This window comes from Petaurus breviceps, unplaced genomic scaffold (genome assembly GCF_028583685.1).
Source record: "Petaurus breviceps papuanus isolate PSGF00001 unplaced genomic scaffold, PetGlider_PUasm1.0 216, whole genome shotgun sequence".
Classification (NCBI taxonomy): domain Eukaryota; kingdom Metazoa; phylum Chordata; class Mammalia; order Diprotodontia; family Petauridae; genus Petaurus; species Petaurus breviceps.
The window spans coordinates 7,531,158-7,553,596 of NW_027185867.1; the positions used below are offsets into that span (position 1 = coordinate 7,531,158).

Below are 22,439 nucleotides of genomic sequence, written 5' to 3' on the forward strand. Positions count from 1 at the left end.
AGATTAGTCTGGCATGCAAAGAGTCAACTCTTTGTAGTCATTGCTTCCTTTTCTAGATGTTCATTAATTATTCTTTATCCAACTTCACACAAATAGGGAATTAACCATCTCTGTAATAGTACATTTGAGCTTACCTTAAACCAAGGTCAAATTCATTAGACTATAGTTTTACAAATTGTCCTCTCTTCCTCCCTTCCACTTATTTTTTAACACAGAAAGCATCTACCTTTGTCCTGTGCTGAAAAACTCCTTTATTCTCCACAATCTTTCAAAATATCATAGAAACAATTCAATGATCACATCTGCTACTTCTAATGGGGGACACAGTTCAGCTGTGTCTGGTGACTTGAAGACCTAGGTACTTTCTAATTATGGTCTTACTTATCTTGAAGGTAAATTTTCTACTATTCATTTTCCCCCTATATGTTCCAGTTGATATATTTTTCTTCTTGATAAATAAAAAGGCAAAATAATATTTTTAAGTTTCTGCCTTCTTTCCAATGCTAGTTATCATGAAACCCACCCTGAGCAACATTCTTATCCTTTATTTAATCCCCTTTATTTTCAAAATATTATTCAGCACCAAATTCTATCCCTAGAAAGAGTTAGCAAATAATAGAACTGCAAAAGGGACAAGGGGATTACCACTCACCTTCTCTGAAAGGGCTTCTTCAAGAGTAGTCAACGCAGTGTCAGTGTTGGTGGTGTCAGCCTGTAGAGATTTGACGCGTTCCTTCAAATTGCTCATTTGTTTCTCCTTATCTCTAAGTTGTTCTTGAAGATTTTCAATCTATAAGAAGGAGGGCCAAAAGGAAAGTCAGTTGAGAAAAATAGACCAGAGAAGAACTAATTTAAGTTGTTCACAGCTCTACCTGTAGTTTCCTATGGGGCATTTTGAGAGCAGGATGACACTAATATGAGGCCGCTCTGTTCTTTACATACAATTCAGATCTGCTCCCCAGACCCAGAATTTCAAAGCTGCAATTAAATACAATTCTTGGCCATGATGGAGAGAAAATACAAAAAAACAATGGAAATGGAAACAGGAAGAAAATCGACCTAAAGAATTCTATGATATCACAGTATTTAAACACCTCTAAGATGATAAAAATAAATGGTAAAGATAATCTTCCTACACAAAGAAATAAAGGAAGAATTACGTAACAGCTATATGAAACAAAAACTGCTAAATAACAGAAAATGTTCTTAATAAATAACTTAAATTTATATATAGCCTTTCTTCTGACACTTTCAATACATTATCTCAATTTGGTTGCATGCACTAAGTAAGAGGATATCTCTGCAAAAAGATGTGAAAGCTAAACAGAAAATGTAAGCAATTTCTCCAAGGTGAGAGGCAAGTCAATGGCAGACTATAAATGGAAAAGCTTTCCAAAAGACCCATTCAGGTTAATGAGATTAAAGTATAAAGCTAAGAAAGGCTGATGGATGGGAACACAATCAGAAGTTATATGCACAAATTAACAGATCCTTGTGAAAAAGTTAGGTAACAGTTGTGGCCCTCACAATTGCATTGGTTTTGAGCTCCTACAGCAATATATGTATCAGTCTCAGACAAAATATTATAAGGAATCTTTCTGCTCTTAAAAAGATCAATTGGCTAAAATTAGTATTAGCTTAAACCACAAAAGATTTCATAAATTTTATGATGCACCCAACTAATACATGGCAAATAGATTCTAAGGACATTCATTGATCAATCAAATTCAATCAGTTCAATCAAAACTCTTACTTTTTTTTTTAACAGTAGAAAATATCAACTCATATAAGTAAGAGCCAAAGGACACTGTGGCTTAATGGTGGTAAGGGGGTCTCTGAACGTGTCTTCTTGAGTTGCCATATCTTCTAGAAATACTGGACACAAAGTATGCAAGAGGCCCTGAACATGTCAAGGATGAAGGTCCCCCTGATTTGACATGATTTGCTATTTTCACCCACAGCTGGACTCCCTGTGTATTCTTGGGAGTTAAACCAGTTACAATGACAGGTGCCAGTCAGTCTGCAGAAGACTGAGAAACTATTTATGCAGCTGAATTTCTTACACATAAGCAGACCATCCTATTCTTACAGTCTAGTACTTCCCAAAGGGAAAGAATGCTGCTTTTGTCATCTTACTGATTCATGTTTCCTCTTCTCTTTCCTTTGTTTTTCTCCTCCCTTTCAGGAGAGGATTCTTTCCCCACCTCTACTGTTCTTTTCCTCCTGCAACGCCATTCTCATTTAGGAGACACTTACTGTCTACTTCTCCCCTCCTGGTTGCGATTTTACTCAGGTAAAAGAGGAACACAGTCCAGGACAGGAGGTGTCCAAGCAAAGCTGCAGCATGCCCCCGCTCAGCAAACTAGAGGGAGATCCTGAGCCTCGGGGGTGGAGCAGGCAAAGGCCAACACTAGGACCCCGCACCTACCTTAGTATAGCCAGGAGAACTTACAGACTCCAGCTCAGAGAACCACCACATAGCCCTGGGAAGGTAGGCATCCTCTGGGGACAGACCTCTACATGTTTCAGTGTAACCCAAGGGAAAGGCAGAAAAAATCTTATCTGGTCTCAGCACACACCAGACACCACCACTAGGACCCCAGCTCAGCATCAGGTAAGCTGCCAGACCCTTATAGGCTCCTGCTGCTAGTACCTGAGGACCCATACACAAAGCCAGTGACCAGACGCCTGGACTCCAAAACAAAATGTTTGGCATAATGTACTCCATGCTCCAGTAGGAGAGTTTAACTTTAAAAGCCAGGAAATAGGCCAACAAAATGGGCAAAAAATCAGAAAAGAATACTGATCACAGAGAATTATCATGGAGACAGAGAAGATAAAAACACTAACTCAGAAGAGGAAAATACTATCAATATACCTACGTCTGAAACTTCAAAGGGAAATAAAGCCTAAAAAGTCTTCTTGAAAAAGCTCAAGAAGAATCTTAAAAGTCAAATAAGAGAGGAAGAAGAAAACTGGGAAAAGAAAGGAGAGGTATGCAAGAGAGAATTAACAGCTTGGAAAAGGAAGGACAAAAACTGACTGAAAAAAAATATTCCTTAAAAAAATACAATTGGGAGCAGCTAGGTGGCACATTGAATACAGCACCGGCCCTGGAGTCAAGAGGACTTGAGTTCAAATTCAGCCTCAGACACTTAATATAAAACTAGCCATGTGACCTTGGGCAAGTCACTTAAGCCCAATTGACCTACCTTCCCCCCTCAAAAAAAAAAATACAATTGGCAAAAAGGAAAATGAGGTACATAAAATGTATTTAAGAGAAGACCACCTTAAAAAGTAGACTTGGCCAAATGGAAAAGGAGGTACAAAAGCTAACAGCAGGAAGCAATACCTTAAAAATTAGAATTGGATGGCTAAACAAGTTGTGGTATATGAATGTAATGGAATATTATTGTGCTATATAAGAAATGAGGAGCAGGATTTCATATTTACCTGGAGAGACTTATACAAACTGATACTGAGTGAGAAGAACAGAACCAGGAGAAATCTGTACACAATTACAGACACAACGTAAGTATAACGACCAACTTTGATAGACTGGACTCTTCTCAGCAATGCAAGGCTATAAGACAACTCCAGGAGGCTCAAGATGGAAATAGATGTCTACATTAAGAGAAAGAACTAGAGAGAACAGAGTTTGAATACAGACTGAAGCAAACCACTGCTCTCTTTCTTTTTCTTGCTTAGTTTTGCTTCTTCTTTCCCATTGCTCATCCCATCAGTTACAATACTTCTTCACAACCTGACTAATGTCTAATGTGAAAGCATTTGCAGACCCTATACTTGATTGCATGCCGCCATGGTGGGGCAGAGGGGGGGAGAGAGAGGAGAGTGAGAAAATTTGAAACTCAAGGGAATATGGAACTGATTCTTGTAAACTAAAAGTAAACAAACAAATTAATAAAGACAAAAAAAATTAGAATTGGGCAAGTGGAAGGTACAGACACATCAAGATTCAACAAACAAAATCAAAAGAATGAAAAAATGAAAGAAAATGTAAAGTTCTTCATTGGAAAAACAAGTGATGTGGAAAATAGATCAAGGAGTGATAATTTAAGAATTACTGGTGTAGGGGTGGCTAAGTGGCACAGTGAATAGAGGCACTGTCCCTGGAGTCCGGAGAACCTGAGTTCAAATCCAGCCTCAGACACTTAACACTTACTAGCTGTGTGACCTTGGGCAAGTCACTTAACACCAATTGCCCTGCTTCCCTCATCAAAAAAAAAAAAAAATTTAAAAAAAATAAAGAATTATTGGTCTACCTGAAAGTCATGATCAAAAAAGAACTTGGACAGCAACTTTCAAAAAATTATCAAGGAAAACTCTCCTGAGGTCCTAGAATCAAAGGGTAAAACAGTCATTGAAAGAACCTACCAATCACCTCCTGAAAGAGATCCCAAAAGGAAAAAGCAAAGGAATATCGTAGTATAAATTCCAGAATTATAAGGTCAAGGAGAACATACTTCAAGCAGCAAGGAAAAAGCAATTTTAATATCATGGAACTATAGTCAGGAATATGCAGGACTTCTTAGTTTCTGCATTAAAGGATGAGAGGGAATGGAAGGCAATGGAGCTTGGATTACTACCCAGGATCTACTATCAAGCAAAACTGAGCATAATCTTCAAGGGAGGAGATGGACATTCAATGAAATAGGGGATTTCAAACTTTCTTGATGAGAAGATCAAAGTTCAAGAGAAAATTCAATCTTCAAATACAAGACTCAAGTGAAGCATAAGAAGGTAAACAGGAAAGAAAAATGACACATTATTCAATAAGGGTAAACTCTTTACATCTCTACATGGGAAGATGATACTTGTAACTCTTGAGAACTGTATCATTATTACAACATTTAGACATAGACAGAGGATGTGGGTACAAGCTGACTTTGATGTATAAAAAAAATTTTTTTGATTATAAAAAAAATTGAGGGGTGAATAAGAGGATTATACTGGGAGAAGATGACAGGAAGAGACAGAAAATGGTAAATTAAATCACAAGAAATGGTGCAAAGACCTATTACACTAGAGCAAAAGAAGGGATGGAAGTGAGCATTGTTTAAACTTTACTTTCATCGGATTTGGCTCAAAGAGTGAAATACCATACACACTCAATTGGAATATCTTGCCCTACAGGAAGTAGGAGAGGAAAAAAGGAAAAAGGGAGGGGGTAAGAAGAAGAAAGGGTAGAAGGGAAGGAAGGTAGGGAAAATGGGAAAGAATATGGAAGGGAGCTGATAGAAGGGAGGGCAGAGTGAGTGAGGTGGTGGTCAGAAGCAAAATACTGAATGAAAATGAAATGAAAGGGAGAAAGTGGAGAGAAAAGCATAAATGGTAAAATATTTTGGAGAGAAAGACACAGAAATCATAACTGTGAATGTGATAAAATCTCCCATAAACTGAAAGACAGCAGAGTGGATTAAACACCATAATCCTACACATGTTGTTTACTAGAAATACATCTGAAGCAGAGAGAGACACAGAGTAAAGGTAAAAGGCTGGAGCTGAATGTATTATGCTTCAGCTGAAATAAAAAAAAAAAGCAGGAGTAGCAATCCTCATCTCAGACAAAGCAAAAGCAAAAATAGCTCTAATTATAAGAGAAAAGGAAGAAAACTATGTCCTGCTAAAAAGTACCCTAGACGATGAAGCAACATCAATACTAAACATATATAAACCAAGTGGTATAGAGCCCAGATTGTTAGAGGTGAAGTTAAGTGAGTTACACAAAGAAAGAGACAGTCAAACTATGCTAGTGGGGGACCTCTACCTCTCAAAAATAAATGAATATAACCACAAAATAAATAATTAAGAAATTAAGGAGGTGAAGAAAATCTTAGAAAAGTTAGATATGGTAGACCTCTGGAGAAAACTGAATGGGGACAAAACAGAATGTATCTTTTGCTCAGCAGTACATGGTACCTACATAAAAACTGACCATGTACTAGGACATAAAAACATCACAATCAGATGCAGAAAGGCAAAAATGTTAAATGCATCCTTTTCAGATCATGATGCAATAAAAATTACATGTAGTAAAGGGTCATGGAAAGACAGACTAAAAATTAACTGGAAACTAAACAATCTAATTCTAAAGAACAAGTGGGTCAAACAACAAATCATATAGACAATCAATAACTTCATCCAAGAGAATGGCGATAATGAAACAACGTACCAAACTTACAGGATGCAGCCAAAGCAGTTCTTGGGAAAAATTTTATATCTCTAAATGCTTTTATGAATAAACTAGAGAAAGAGAAGATTAATGAATCAGGAATGCTAAAAAAGCTAGAAAAAGAACAAAATTTAAATCCCCAATTAAAGACTGTATTGGAAATTCTGAAAATCAGTGGAGAGATTAATAAAATTGAAATTGAGAAAATGATTGAACTATTAAATAAAATAAAGAGCTGGTTTCACCAAAAAAAAAAACAAACAGCAAAATAGAGAAACCTTTGGTTAATCTGATTTTTAAAAAGAAGAAAACCAAATTGCCAGTATCAAAAATGAAAATGGTAAATTCACCACTAATGAAGAGAATATGAAAACAATAATTAGGAGCTATTTTGCCTAACTGTATGCCAATAAATGTGACAATATTGGTGAAATGGATGAATATTTAAAAAAACATAAATTGCCCAGATTAACAGAAGAGGAAATAAAATACTTAACCCCATTTCAGAAGAAGAAATTGAACAAGTCATCAATGAACTCCCTAAGAAAAAAAATCTCCAGGAGCAGATGGATTTACAAGTGAATTCCAGGACCAGATGGATTTACAAGTGAATTCTACTGAACAGCTAATTCCAATATGTAGACATAGATATAGATGTATATATATATATATATATATATATATATATATACACACACACACACATACATACTCACTATTTGGAAAAACAAGCAAAGAAGGAGTTCTACCATATTCTTTTTAGATTCAATTTTGGTGCTGATACCTCAACCAGGAAGAGCCAAAACAGAGAAAGAAAATTCTACACCAATCTCCCTAAAGAATATAGTTGCAAAAATTTTAAATAACATATTAGCAAAGAGATTACAGTAACTTATCACAAGGATAGAATACCATGACCAGGTGGGATTTATACCAGGAATGCAGAGAAGTTCAATATAAGGAAAAAAGATCAGTATAATTGACCAGATCAACAACAAAACTAACAGAAATCATATGATTAGCTCAAAACATGGAGGAAAAGCTTTAGAAAAATACAAAACCCATTCCTATTAAAAAAACACTAGAGACCATAGGAATCAATGGAGTTTTCCTTAAAATGATAAGCAGCATTTAAAACCATCAGCAAATATTATATGGAATAGGGATAAGCCAGAAGCATTTCAATAAGATCAGGGGTGAAACAAGGATGTCCATTATCACCACTATCATTCAATATCGTACCTGAAATTTTAGCTTTAACAATAAGAGAAGACAAAGAAATTGAAGGAATTAGAATAGGCCATGAAGAAACAAAGCTATCACTCTTGGCAGATAATATGATGCTATACTTAAGAGAATCCTAGAGAATCAACTAAAAACTACTTGAAATAATTAATAACTTTAGCAAACTTGCAGGATATAATATAAACCCATAAAAATCATTGTCATTTCTCTATATTACTGAACAAAGCCCAGCAGCAAGAGACAGAGAAATTCCATTTAAAGTAACTGTAGACAATATAAAATATTTGGGAGCCTACTTGCCAAGACAAACCCAGGAACTATATGAACACAATTACAAAATACTTTTCACACAAATAAAATAAGATCTAAATAAATGGAAAAACATCAGTTGCTCATGGGTAGGCAAAGTTAATATAACAAAAACGACAATTCAACCTAAATTAATTTACTTATTTAAATGACATAACAATCAAACTACCAAAAAATAATATAGCTAGAAAAAATAACAAAATTATGCTGGAAAAATGAAAGGTCCATAATACCAAAGGAATTAATAAAAAGAAATCCAAGGGAAGGTGGCTGAGCCATACCAGATCTTAACAGATCAATCATCAAAACTACTTGGTACTAGGTAAGAAATTGAGTGGTGGATCAGTGGAATAGGTGAGGTACACAAAACACAGTAGTCAATGACTACAGTAATCTACTGTTTGATAACCCCAAAGACTCCAGCTTATGGGATAAGAACTCACTATTTCACAAAAACTGCTAGGAAAACTGGAAAATTGTATGGTATAAACTAAGCACAGACCAACATCTTACACCATATACCAAGACAAAGTCAAAACGGGCACACAATTTAGACATAAAGGGTAATACTATAAACAAAATAGTAGAACGAGGAATAGTTTACCTGTCAGATCTATGGAAAAGGGAAGAATTTATGACAAAACAAGAGACAGAGAACATTATAAAATGCAAAATGGATCATTTTGATTACAATAAATTGAAAAGATTTTGCATGAACAAAGCCAATGCTACCAAGATTAGAAAGAAAGCAGAAAGTTGGGAAACAATTTTTAGTCAGTATCTCTGATAAAGGCTTCATTTCCAAAATATATAGAGAACTGAATCAAATTTATATGAATACAATCGATAAATGGTGAAAGGATATGAACAGGAAGTTTTCAGAGGAAGAAATTAAAGAATTAAAGCTATCAATATTCATATAAAAAATGCTCTAAATCACTATTAGAGAAATGCAAATCAAAACAACTCTGAGGTACCACATTATACCTATCAGATTGACTAACGAGACAAAACAAGAAAATGATAAATGTTGGAGAATATGTGGGGAAATTGGAACACTGATGCATTTTTGGTGGAGTTGTGAATTGATCCAACCATTCTGGAGAGCAATTTGGAACTATGCCCAAAGGGCTACAAAACTGTGCATATCCTTTGACCCAGATAATACCACTGCTAGGTTTGTATCCCAAAGAGATCATACAAATGGGAAAAAGACTCACAAGTACAAAAAACATTTATAGCAGCTCTTTTTGTGGTGGCCAAGAGATGGAAATTGAGGAGGTGCCCATTAGTTGGGGAATGGCTGAACAAGTTGTGGTATATGAATGTAATGTAATACTATTGTTCCATAAGAAATGATGAACAGGTCAACTTTAGAAAAACCTGGAAAGACTTACATGAAGTGAAGCTGAATGAAGTGAGTAGAACCAGGAGAACATTATACACAGTAACAGCCACAATGCGCAATGACTAGCTTTGATAGACTTATCTCTTCTTAGCAATTCAAGGATCCAAGACAATTCCAAAGGACTCTAGATGGAAAATGCTGTCCACATCTAGGGAAAGAACTATGGGGGCAGCCAGGTGGCACAGTGAGTGAGAGCACCGGCCCCAGAGTCAGGAGACGTGGGATCAAGTCCGGGCTCAGATACTTAGCACCCACCCAGAAACACCTGGCCATGTAACCTTGAGCAAAGTTACTTAACCCCAATTGCTTAAAAAAAAAAAAAACAACCTATGGAGTCTGAATGCAGATTGAAGCATATTATTTTCTCTCTCTCTCTCTCTCTCTCTCTCTCTCTCTCTCTCTCTCTCTCCCTCCCTCCCTCTCTCTTTCTTTTTTGTTTCTTTCTTCTTTCTCATGGTTTCTCCCATTGGTTCTAATTCTTCTTTAAACATGACTAATGTGAAAATAGGTTCAATATAAATGTATATGTAGAGCCTATATCAAATTACATGCTGTTATGAGGTAGAGGGAGGGGAGAGATGGGGAGAAAATGTGGAACTCAAACTTACAGAAGTAAATGTTGAAAACTAAAAACAAATAAGTAAATAAAAACCAGAAAAAATATATTGTTCAAAAAAGCAGTACCTAAAATATATATATTTGACAAGTAGATTTTAAAAAGGTTTAACAAATTTTGAAACTTTCAAGTTTTTAACAAAACCTCAGCTACTTTAAACCAAAAAACTCCTTCCCCAAACACCTACTTAAATAAAGTGTTACTGAGCTTTATATATATATATTTTATATATTGAAAGAAAAGTATGAAAGAGGGTAAACTAGAGCTGTAGAAAAAACATGATTAAATCAAGGGCAAGTTAAACCATGACCTCTGGGAAACTACTTTAATGCCCTGGCCTTCATTTCCCTAGCTTAGAAAATGAAGATGTTGCCTCTAAATCCTATAATCCTTTTGCAATTATAACCTCACTGACTTCAATAACCTCATGAAATAAAAAGCAAAGAAAATGTGCAATGGGTTTTTGTGAGGTAAGTGCTTTATAACCCCATAAATGTGGCATAAATATCATTCTTCCCATTCTAGCAAAGGGCAAATCGATGCACAAAATAAACAAGCTATTAGTATACAAAATCCCACAAGAAAATAGCATATAAAGGGAGGGGTGGGGGAAAGTTCCTGACTTTTAATCTAGAGGAGATAAAAATAAATCCAATTCTATGTACATTTCTCTGGTTAGACTATGCTAAACCTGAATATACATACACACACACACATACACAATAATAAACAGAAAATAAGGGACCATGGAACAAGATCTGAATAGAAACAGTGGAAAGATATATAGTTTATTTAAAGGCAATCCTAGGAAGGACTGTCAATAGCATCACCATAAGCAAATTAAACTCCAAGTTAGATTTTGTTTTATCATCAATCAAGCAGCAAACAGTGTGACCTTAAAACTAATTTCTGAATGTAGTTCAGATTCAAAAGCTCAATTACATTTTCCATAACAGTGACTTATTAAAATGACAATAAATTTATTTTAATGAAAAACTAATTTATATCCAAGAGGAGGACACTAGAAAGGAAAGGTATGGTACAAATTCCATTGTAAGGCAAAACAGGCCGTTTGCTTTTGTTCTTTTTTGTTCTCTGCCCATTAAACCATTCACTTTAAGGGGTATTTAGGTCCAATGGACCCAAGTTGTTTCTGTTATATCAAGGAGAGAGACACGCACACAGACAGACAAGACAGACAGAAAGACACACACACACACAACTTTTTGCATGTCCAGAAGGCTGTATTAGTCACCAATTGATCTAATATATACTCTTAAGATTTTAAAAATTTATGAAAATATTTATAACAGCTCTTTTTGTGGTGGCCAAGAACTGGAAATTGAATAGATGCCTATCAATTGGGAAATGGCTGGACACATTGTAGTATATGAATGCAATGGAATACTACTGTGCTATAAGTTGATGAACAGAAAAACATTGTACATAGTAACAGCCACAGTGTGCAATGACTGATTTTGATAGACTTAGCCCTTCTCAGCAATGCAAGGACCTAAGACAATTCCAAAGGACTCATGATGAAAAATGCCATCCACATCCAGAGAAAGAACTATGGAGTATGAATGTAGACCAAAGCAGACTATTTTCTTCTTTGTTTTTTCTTTCTCATGGCTTTTCCCATTCATTATAATTCTTCTATGTAACATGACTAATGTGAAAATGTGTTTAATGGGAATGTATGTGTAGAGCCTATAATCAGATTGCATGCTGTCTTGGGGATGGAGGGGGGAGAAAGGGAGAGAAAATTTGAAACTTATGTAAGGGAATGTTAAAAACTAAAAATAAACTAATTTTTAAGTGCACAGTTTCCTGAATAACATGCTTTTCTAAGGCAAATGGCCATTCTTATGCTTAAATTATTTTCCTATTAGTTGGACTCCAGTGGTAAGATAAATTTTAGTTGCTTTCCAAATATAAAAGTATCTAGCTATCTCTATAATCTTTTTTGTTCTGAATTTAGCGAACAATTTCATTCCCTCAAATGAGCATATCCTAATACCAAGAAAAACAAAAGACTAAATAGTAGATTATGAATCTCTTCTCCATACATTTTGCTTTTTTAAAAAAAATATAAATTCAACATATCTGTTGTAAAGCTGTTCTCTTTTTTGTTATGTGATTCCTTTAAAATTTCCTTTTAAAATTTCAATGGCTTTTTTTGCATTAAAATTGTTGTTGGTCCCCTCCTTCAAATCCCCCCCCTCAAAAAGGCCTCATCTTTATAAAAAATAAGTATAATGAAGCAAAATAAATCCACAATGTGGCCTTATCTGAAAATGTCATTCTGCACCTTGATCAGGAGGTTCATAGCATGATTCATCACAGGGACCTTGCAGTTGTGATGGCTTTGATGAGAACTCTTAAGCCTTTGGGGACAAGACCTCTGTGCTCATTGTCTTTCTACATAGCCTTACAAGCTTCCAAGTATCTGTGACCTATTGGAAGGCTTTATTCTTGTTTGTCTAACCACAAGCGTTGGTTATTGAGACACCTTCCCTTTTTTATCAAAGCTGTCGCAAAGATTTGCATCCCATCGATCAGATGAATGACTCAGCGAAGAATTCTTTTTGGATACTATAGTCAGATATGGTCTGACCATCCTCTGGTTGCTTTCTGGCAAATATCAATCTCCTCTAGTCTGGAGGGATGTTCTCTTTGTCCTGATATTCTAAATGGTATCACTTGGCTCCACTTCAAGGGCAATGCTCTTGCCAGTCAAGGCCTTCACAAAGATCTGCATTTGTCAAACAGTGGTAATGGTAAAGCACACACTGAATAATGGAGTCAACTCCTGTCCTTGGTGGATCTGATCTTGTGGGTTCCCTTTCCAACTACCTATGGTCACTTTTTGTGTAATTTTGGGATGGAAAGAGTCATTTATCATTGGATTTCTTGACTATCATTTGGTCTAGTGAGATTTTTAGATTTTTAGTGAAATTCATATATAGAAACTGAATTACTTGCATCCATTCAGACAGGGCCAAAGTCTCATGACATGGCTCGTATGAATTACTTTTCTTTTTCACTCACGAAGTCACAATTATAGTTGAGGCCTTTATAATATTTTCAAAAAATTACTCTTATAGCCTCATAATTGTTTTGTCTGCTTTAAATCTCTTTCCAAATCACCATTAATACTTTCAAAGGCACAGGTGTGGCCACATGACTATCTTGCTCTTGGTGGCTCCTGGCTGCCTCAAGGACATAGTACAGAAGCTATCATAAGGCTATCCAAAATATGGATCAAACCTAGTTTTCTAAATTTAACTCACTTAATCCCTTTCATGAACTCTACATTTCAGACAAACTGAAATACAGTTCCATGAACTTGATATTCCTTCTCCTGATTCTATATACCTGAAAAGACTCATATGAACTGATGCTCAGTGAAGTGAGCAGAACCAGAAGAACATTGTACACAGTAACAGCCACAGTGTGCAATGATTGATTTTGATAGACTTAGCCCTTCTCAGCAATGCAAGGACCTAAGACAATTCCAAAGGACTCATGATGAAAAATGGCAGCCACATCCAGAGAAAGAACTATGGAGTATGAATGTAGAGCAAAGCAGACTATTTTCTTTTTTGTTTTGTTTTTTTCTTTCTCATGGTTTCTCCCATTTGTTATAATTGCATAATCCATGCATGAAAGACAGCCCCTATTCATCTTTATTTCTCAGTCTTTAAGCCTTCTTCAAGGCTTATCTTACTTACTCTATGAAATCTTTCCTAATGCTAGACTTCCTAACTTATATTTGAAAAAGAAATAGAAAAACTAGAAGTTAAGCCACGTATGAATGGATGAATGAAAGACCTTGACATGGTCCTATAAAAATAAAATGAAGAATGTAAAATCACAGAATAAACTAAAGCTGATGAAGGAAGTTAAGGACAACAAAATTATAATTTTAATAATACCGAGAGGGGCGGCTAAGTGGCACAGTGAATAGAGCACTGGCCCTGGAGTTAGGAGGACCTGAGTTCAAATCCAGCCTCAGACACTTAACAAAAAAAAAACTAGCCATGTGACCTTGGGCAAGTCACTTAACCCCAAATGCCCTCAAAAAAAAAAGGTAAAAAAATAATAATAATACTGAGAGAAATCACAGAATTTGAGAACTCAAAGGGACTTCACTGGCTATCTCATCCAACCTATACATGAAAGAAATGCAGAAAATAACGTAATTGTAAGAAAGCAAGCTTAAAAACCTCCACAAAAGGGAAGGTTCTGATCTCCTGAGGCAGTCCATTCTACTTTCAGACAGCTATCATTGTTGGGAGTTTTCCCTGACTTCAAGCCTAAATTTGTCCCTTCGCCATACAAAAATGTCTAATTTCTTCTCCATTGAGAGTCCTCAAAACAACTGAAGATAGCTATCAAGTTCCCCATGAGTCCTCTCTTCTACAGAATAAATATGTCCAATTTCTTCAATGAATCGTTTCATTTCATGGACTCATCACCCTAGCTTCTCTACTCTGAATCAGCTCTAGTTTATTAATATCTTTCTTAAACATTGGCATTGCGAATTGAATATCAGGTAAACTGGGGGGAAGAGAGAAGTCAGAGTAAAATGGAACTATAATCTGTGTGTTTTTGTAAGCTATACTCCTATCAATGTAACCCAAACAACTGATTTTTTTGGTTACAACATCGCACTGATGAGTACAAATCATTTTTCAGAACAACTGCTGTCCATCCATGCTTATATCCCATCTTACTCTAGAGAAACTGATATTTTATAACTAAGGGCAATATCTCTAATGAGTTTAATCTACATTGATTCCTCCCAGTATTTCTACCTTTGATTTTCTTTCCTGAATCTGCCATCTACATACAGCTATTTCTCCCAGCTTTTTATCAAATGCATATTTAATGAAGATCAAAGATAGGATTGGATCTTATCCCTAACACAGATGTGACTACAATAAATGAAAACAGAGAAGGCAGAGCTAATTAAATCTTGCTTTGCTTCTGTTTTCTCTGTGAAAAAAGATTCATCTTTGCACAGACAAAAGAAAAAGGGATGACATAAAAGATAAGGAGATTTTAAGATTAAGTAGCAAGTTGCACTCAATAAATTCAAGTGATCAGGCTCAGAAGAAATTCATTCTTGGAGAGTGAAATGACTGGATCAGAATAACTAAAATTTGGTTATAGCTAAAGGAAAACAGGTTTTGCTTCAGCCCCTCATTTACATTCTAGAATTTTTCAAGTGTGTTTCTCTTAAACAATATCTTGTTAATTTCGTATTATAATCTATTATTATCTTTTACCTTTTTGTAGGTGAGTTTTCTAGATTTTTTTTCAACTCTATTAATTTCTTTTTTAATTTTTAGAACTTCTATCTTTCTTGGGATATTCTGATTTACTGTTTTCTGGTTTGTTTAGGTGCCCAACCAAATTACTGACCTAATATTTCTCTCTTTTGTTGATAAAAGTGGTTACAGAATACATGTTTTCTTCTATAAATTGCCTTGGCTATGCCTCAAAAGTTTTGATATGTGTCACACTGCTGTCATTTTCTGTAATGAAATTACCATTTCTATGATTTATTCTTTGAACCACCAATGCCTAAGGATTAAAAGCACTCAATTAATTTTGAGTACTTTTTCAAAAGACTCTATATTAAATAAAACTTTTGTGGGATTATGATAAGTCAATTAACATTTATTAAGCATCCACTGTGTGCCAGACACTGTACTAAATAAATGCCAAAGATACAAAGAAATGTATAAAAACCAGTTAGTTCTTGCTCTCAAGGAGCTCATAGTCTGATAGAGGAGACAACATACATAAAAGGTACATACAAACAAAAATATGGGATAAACTAGTAGTGGTCTCCAGGGAAAGCACTAAGACTCAGTAAGACTGGGAAAGGCTTTTTTGCAGAAGGTGGTGCTTTAGCAAGGCCTCAAAGGAAGCTAGTGAAGAGGGAGGCAGGGATAAGGGACAGTCAATGAAAACACAGAGCCCTACTCCAGGAACATCAAAAGGGTGCCAGTTTCACTGGATCACAGGGTATTTAGAGGGGACTAAGATATAAGAAAATTGGAAAGGTAGGATGGGGCCAGGTTATAAAAGAATATGAAAGACAAACAGAGGATTTTATATTTGATCTTGGAAGTAAAAGGCTGCTAACGGAGTTTAAGGGACAGGGGGAGCAAGCAGGCAATACCAATAATCCAGGTATGAGCTGATAAGGGCCCAGTAATTTAGGTGGGCACCTAAACAAACTAAAATACAAACTAGAAAACAAATAAATCAAACTATTCCAAGAAAGATAGAAATTCTTAAAATTAAAAAAGAAATTAACAAAGTTGAAAAACACACTGTTCCTGAGTTTGGATTTTATGGTTTCTTTGAGGGACCAATGGATTAATTCTTTCTACTTTCACCTTACCCTCTAGTCATAATTGAACTGAATTTTTTTTTGGGGGGGGGCATTGCTTAAAATATGTTTTCCAGGAATTTGGGGAGGGGGAGGTTGGAGGGGAGGGTGGACATAGATGGTTTTCTGATAGAGACATGGTTTTCATATAGAAATGATTCTTAGATTTTCTTTCTATGACCTGCTTTATTTTTTTCATATACTATTATTTATTTTCCATTTACTTTTGTTATTTTATTTATCATTTATTTTACTATTTATTTTTCATAACTGAAAACTTAAATTTTTTCAGTCTAAATTGTGTTTCCTTTTATTCTTTAATGTTTTATATGGTCATTGATTTCTGTTCAAAGCTCTTTATAACCTACCAACACCACCCTACCTTTCAGTCTTCTTACCCTTTACTCCTCATCATATACTCTCTGATCCAATGACACTTGGTGTTTCCTGGCTATTCCATGAGTCCTATTATTCCATTAAGTCCTAACTAAAATCTCATCTTTTACAGGAAATCTTTCCCAAACCCATTTCATTCTAGTGCCCTCCCTCTGTTAATTATTTCCTAGTTAGCCAGTATATAGCTTATTTGTACATATTTGTTTGTTGTCTTCCCCATTAGACTGTAAACTCCTAGAGGGCAGAGACTGTCTTTTGCTATTTTTGCATTTCTGGTGCTTGGCACAGCTCCCGATACAGTGAAGGTCCTAAATAAATGCTTATTAACTGTTTTGTCTACTCTAGTGTTCACAAATTCCATTTCTTTTTTAGGTTTTCCATCTCCAGTACTTAGTTGTTTATTCTCTTTACAATTCTCTCGTCTAATATTCTTGTTTCATTTATAATCTCCTTTTAAATCTTTATCTTCATTTCTTTCAGGAATTTTAATTCTTGTGGCCAAGCCACATTTTTATCTGATTCTTTGCACTGAACATCACTATGGAGTTATTCTCTTACCATAAGTTTATGTCCAAAACATCCCTGAATTCATAAAATTTCTTATTGTTTTCTTTGATATATTCATATTTCTAGCCTTACTTTTTGAATCAGAATTTTTTTGTCAGGGTAAGGTTCCATCTACAATCTAAGGATAGTGGATATCTATGTGTTCTTAATTTGTATCATGTGTTGTCCTACCACAATATCCACTAGTGTCTATGCACAAAATGCCAATATATCCCAGGCCAGCCTGTATTTTCCAAGCAAAAAGCTCTAGCTATTTAAGGCTGTCAAGGGAAGCTCTAGACAGCATGAAACAAACTTTGAGAGCACTAAAAGGGTACAGTCTGAGAGGGCAGTGATGCAGGTACTGAGTCCAACTTTGGGAGCCAGAATACTATAGGTGACTACCCTGGGGCTTGGCCTAAGCAATCCAGTCTTCCTGCTCCCTGGTACAAGGCAGTGCTAGAGGCTCCCAGGGTTCTTGCAGTGCATCTGGCCTGGAATGGTAAAGATTTCCAAGCACTATCTTAATTCTAGTTCCTCTTGCTGGCCCCTCTTCTTAGTGCCTACGGGCTACAGAGTATGCCCTAGATATGACCTGGGCAAGAAAGAGGAATTTATTAAAGTTTCTTTTTCTATTTGTTAATCATTATGCAGTTTGGTAATCTCCTTTGGCCTTTGCTGGAGAACATATGTGGGAAATAAATTGCTCATCTCTGATTCACTCCACCATCTTGACCAAAAGATTACCTAACATTTTGTGACTATTTAAGAACACTCAGTGGTCCAAAATAAAAAAACTGAGAAGACAGATACAGGTAATCAGAGGTTGGAAATAAGCAAGGAGGGGCAAAGCCAAGATGACCAAGTAGCAAGAAAAGGTACAGCAATATTTACATTTACATTTAAAAGATTTTATGCCCTAGTATATTGTCAGTTTTTGTAAAGGTACTGCTGGGAAAAAGGTATATTCCTTTCTATTCCCATTTAGTTCTTTCCAGATATGTATTGTGTCTAAGATTTTATTCATTTCCTTGACTTCTTTTATTTTTTGGTAAGGTTTATCTAGTTCTGAGAGGGAAATTGCTGTCTATACAGCATTTGGTGCATATAAGCTTAGCATTGATATTATCACTTTATCTATGGTATCTTTATCATAATGTAACTTCTCTGTTTATCTCTTTTAATTAGATTTATTTTAGCTTTAAGTTTGTCTGAGATCATGATTGCTTCCCCTGCTTCTTTTTTGCATTAGCTGAAGCATAATAAATTCTACTTCACTCTTATTTTACTCTTATGTGTAGGTTTCACATTTCAAATATATAGAGAACTTTGTCAAATTTACAGAACTATGAGTCATTCCCCAATCAATAAATAGTCAAAGGGTATGGACAGGCAGTTTTTCAATGAAGAAAGCAAAGCTATATATAGCTATACAAAAAAATGCTTTGTCATTATTGATTAGAGAAATGCAAATTAAAACAATTTTGAGATATCACCTCATGCCTATCAAGCTTGATAAAATGATAGATAACCTTCAATTCAATCTGTGCCAAATGGTGGCCTTCTTTAGTACAGGATATAGTGGGAGGGAGGGAGGGAAACAGTTCAGAACTTAAAATGTAATCAAAAAAATTAATTTAATTTTAAAAAATAAAATATGTAACGAGGAAGTTCATCTGTCAATTTCAACAATTGTTCCTCCTAAAGTCATTTGTTAAATTGCAAACCAGTGATCTAAATCACTTGGGGCAGTTAGATGGTACAGTGGATAGAGCACCAGACCTGGAGTCAGGAAGACCTGAGTTCAAATCCAACCTTAGATACTTATTAGCTGTGTGACCCTGGGAAAGTCACTTAACCTTGTTTCTCTCCATTTTCTCACCCATAAAATGAGCTGGCGAAGGAAAAGGCAAATCATTCCAGTATTTTTTGCCAAAAACAGCCCAAAAGAAGTCACAAAGAGTTGAATATGACTGAAAACAACTAAACAACAAGAAAGACCTAAATTACCTCTCATTTATTTCATCAATCATCTCTAACATGGGAGTAACTCTAATTATCCATCAGTCACCTGAACTATTTCAGTTTAGATGCATGAATCAAATAATAAACAATTAACAAACATTTATCAAGCAACTACTATGTGCCAGGCTCTGTGCTAATCACTGGTGATTCAAAAAAGAAGCAAAAGACAGCCCATCATGACCTCAAGGAACCTATAATCTAAAGGGGAAACACCACGAAAACAAATAAAAACAAAACAAAATATATAGAAGACAAATAGGAAATAATTAACAGAGGGATGGCAATGGAGTTAAGAGGGGTTGTAAAAGGCATTCTCTAATAAATGGGATTGTAGCTGAGTCCTAAAGGAAGTCAGTAGGCAGAGTTGAGGAGAGAGAGCATCCCAAGAGAGAGGGGCAGTCATGCAATGGACAGAAGACTGTTCTATGTATCAAAGACTACGTAGCGGAGGTTAAGGTGTAAGAAGAATGGGAAAGGAAGACAGGTGGGAGTGGTATAAGGTTATGAATAGCTTTGAATGTCAAACAAAGCCCTGAAAGTCATAGGGAGCCACTGGAATTTATTGAGTATGGGCGTGATATGGTTGGACTTCTGCTTTAGGAAAATCACTTTAGTGACTAAAGAGAGGACGGACTGAAGTGGGGAAGACTTGAGGTAGCAGAGCACCCAGCAGATTCTTACAATTAGATAACTGTATGTAGGCATGAGGTGATGAGAGCCTACACCAAGGTGGTGGCAGGGGAGCTTTCAGGGGAGGAAAGGGGGCATATTTGAAAGATGAAGAGGTAAAATCAAGAGGCCTTGGTAACAGCTTACATATGAGGGGGTGAGAGAAAATGAAGCCCTGAAAATGACTCCTAGGGTATGAGCATGAGGGACCAGAAGGATGGTATTATCTCCTACAATAATAAGGAAGATGGGAAGGCAGGGTGAGGGTGGGAGGTTTAGGGGAAAATATAATGAGTTTGGTATTGGACATGTGGAACTTAAGGTGTCTACCAGATATCCAATTTGAGATGTCTGGAAGGCAACTGAAGATGTGAGAAAGGAGGTCAACAGAAAAGTTGGGGCAGGATAGGTAGACTTGAGAATCATCAACATACTCCCCAACTGATGAATGGTTAAAGGATATGAACAGGCAGTCTTCAGAGGAAGAAACTAAAGCTATTAGCAGACATTAAAAAATGGTCTAAATCACTAATAATTAGAGAAATGCAGAATAAACTCTGAGGTACCAGTTCACACCTGTCAGACTGGCTAACATGACAGAAAAGAAAATGACAAATACTGGAAGAGATAGGAGAAAATAGTCACTTCAAAGTATGGTTAGTGGAGCTGTAAACTATTCCAACCATTCAGGAGAACAACTTAGAACTATACCCAAAGGTTATAAAAGGGTTGCAAAGGGTTATAAAACTATGAATACCCTTTGACCCAGCAATTCCACTACTCGATCTATATCTATATGTACAATAACATTTATAGAAGATTTTTTGTGACAGCAGAGAACTGGAAACAATGAATGTCCATCTGTTGGGTGAACAAGCTATGGTATATGACTGTGGTGGAATACTATTGTACTGTAAGACATGATGTGGGTGATGGTTTCAAAAAACCTAGGAAACCCTATGCAAACTGATGCAAAGTGAAATGAGCATAACCAGGAAAACATCTTGTTGTCTTCAGTTGTGTCTATCTTTTTATGACCCCATTAGGGGTTTTCCTGACAAAGATACTGGGGGTTTTTTGCCATTTCTTTCTCCAGCTCATTTTACAGAGGAGGAAACTAAGAGAAACAAAGTTAAGTGATTTACCCAGGGTCACAGAGCTCATAAATGTCTGATGCCAGTTTTAAACTCAGGTATTCCTGATTCCAGACCTGGTACTTTATCCACTGTCACCTAGCTAACCCCCAGAAAAAGAATGTACACAATAATGATAATATTTTAAGAAAATCAACTGTGGGGGGCGGCTAGGTGGCGCAGTGAGTAGAGTGTGGGCCCTAGAATCAGGAGGACCTGAGTTCGGATCCGACTTCAGACACTTACACACACAAAAAAAAACCTAGCCGTGTGACCTTGGGCAAGTTACTTAACCCCCACTGCCCTCCAAAAAGCAAAAAACAAAAAAAAATAAAATAAAATCAACTGTGGTAAAAAGACAATAACTATGACCATTACAATGATACACTACAACTCCAAAGGATTCATGACATAAAATGCTATCTACCCCCAGATAGTGAACTAATGGGCTGTGAGTGTAGATTTTTTCCACCTTTATTTTTCTTATTCGTTTGTTTTTCTCGAACATAGCTAATGTGGAAATGTTTTGCATAACTATATATGTATAATGGACATAATATTTCTAAAATGATGGGGGTTGGGGTAGAGGGAGGAAAAGAATGTAAAAATAAAAATTTAAATTAAAAAGGGAATCATCATCACAAGACATAGTAATTAGATTCATGGGAGCTAATGAAATTACCAAGTGAAGTAGTATAGAAGGCAAAGAGAAGAAGGCCCAGAACAGAATCCTGAGAGACACTTACAGTTAGAGGAAATAATATGGATGAAGATCCAGCAAAGGAGACAGAGGAACAGTTTGATAGGTAGGAGGAGAACCAGGAGAGAGAAGAAAGTATCAAGGAAGAGAGAATAATCAACAGTGCCAAAAGGCTGCAGAGAGGTCAAGGAGAATGAAGACTGAGAAAAGGTCATTGGATTTGGCAGCTAATAGATCACTAATAACTTGAGGGAATGGTTTCAGTGGAATGTTATGGTCAGAAGCCAGATTGAGGAGAAAAAGTAGTAGCACCTATTGTAGATGGACTTTTAAAGGAGTTTACTTGCAAAGAGCAGCAAAGATATAATTGGCAGGGATGGAAGAATCCAGTGAGGGTTTTTCCAGGATGGGGGAGACATGGGCAGTAGGGTATCAATCAGTGGGAAATGAAAGAGAGCCAATCTGTTGGAGGAAACAAGATGGAGGGATCACCTGAACAGGTAGAACAGTTAGCCTTGGTAAGAAGTAAGACTACCTCACCATGAGACAAGGGTGAAGAAGAAGATAGTGGCAGAAGGCATCTGAGTGATAAGAGATCAAGAAGAGGGGAGGAGTTCATAGCAAATAGTTTCAATTTTTTCGGTAAAATATGAGGCAAGGATTTCATCTAGGGTGAGGGGGATGGTTTAAGGGAGGCACAGGAAGTCTGAGGAAGGATGAATGTTTGGAGGAGCCTACAAAAGCTTATTCAAGGGATAGTACAGTTATTCATAGAGTACTAACAACCTAG

At 36.1% G+C, this 22,439-nt stretch overlaps 1 protein-coding gene across 12 annotated transcripts in view; it reads right to left on the reverse strand.

Moving 5' to 3' along the window:
• The window catches only part of ERC1 (ELKS/RAB6-interacting/CAST family member 1), a 496,604-nt gene that overhangs the window by 311,176 nt on the left and 162,989 nt on the right, over positions 1-22,439 (reverse strand). For all 12 annotated transcript variants that reach the window (XM_069094346.1, XM_069094345.1, XM_069094342.1 and 9 more), the window contains one exon: positions 653-790. In XM_069094346.1, coding sequence (XP_068950447.1) covers positions 653-790 — 138 coding nt within the window. The remainder of the gene's footprint in view (positions 1-652; positions 791-22,439) is intronic.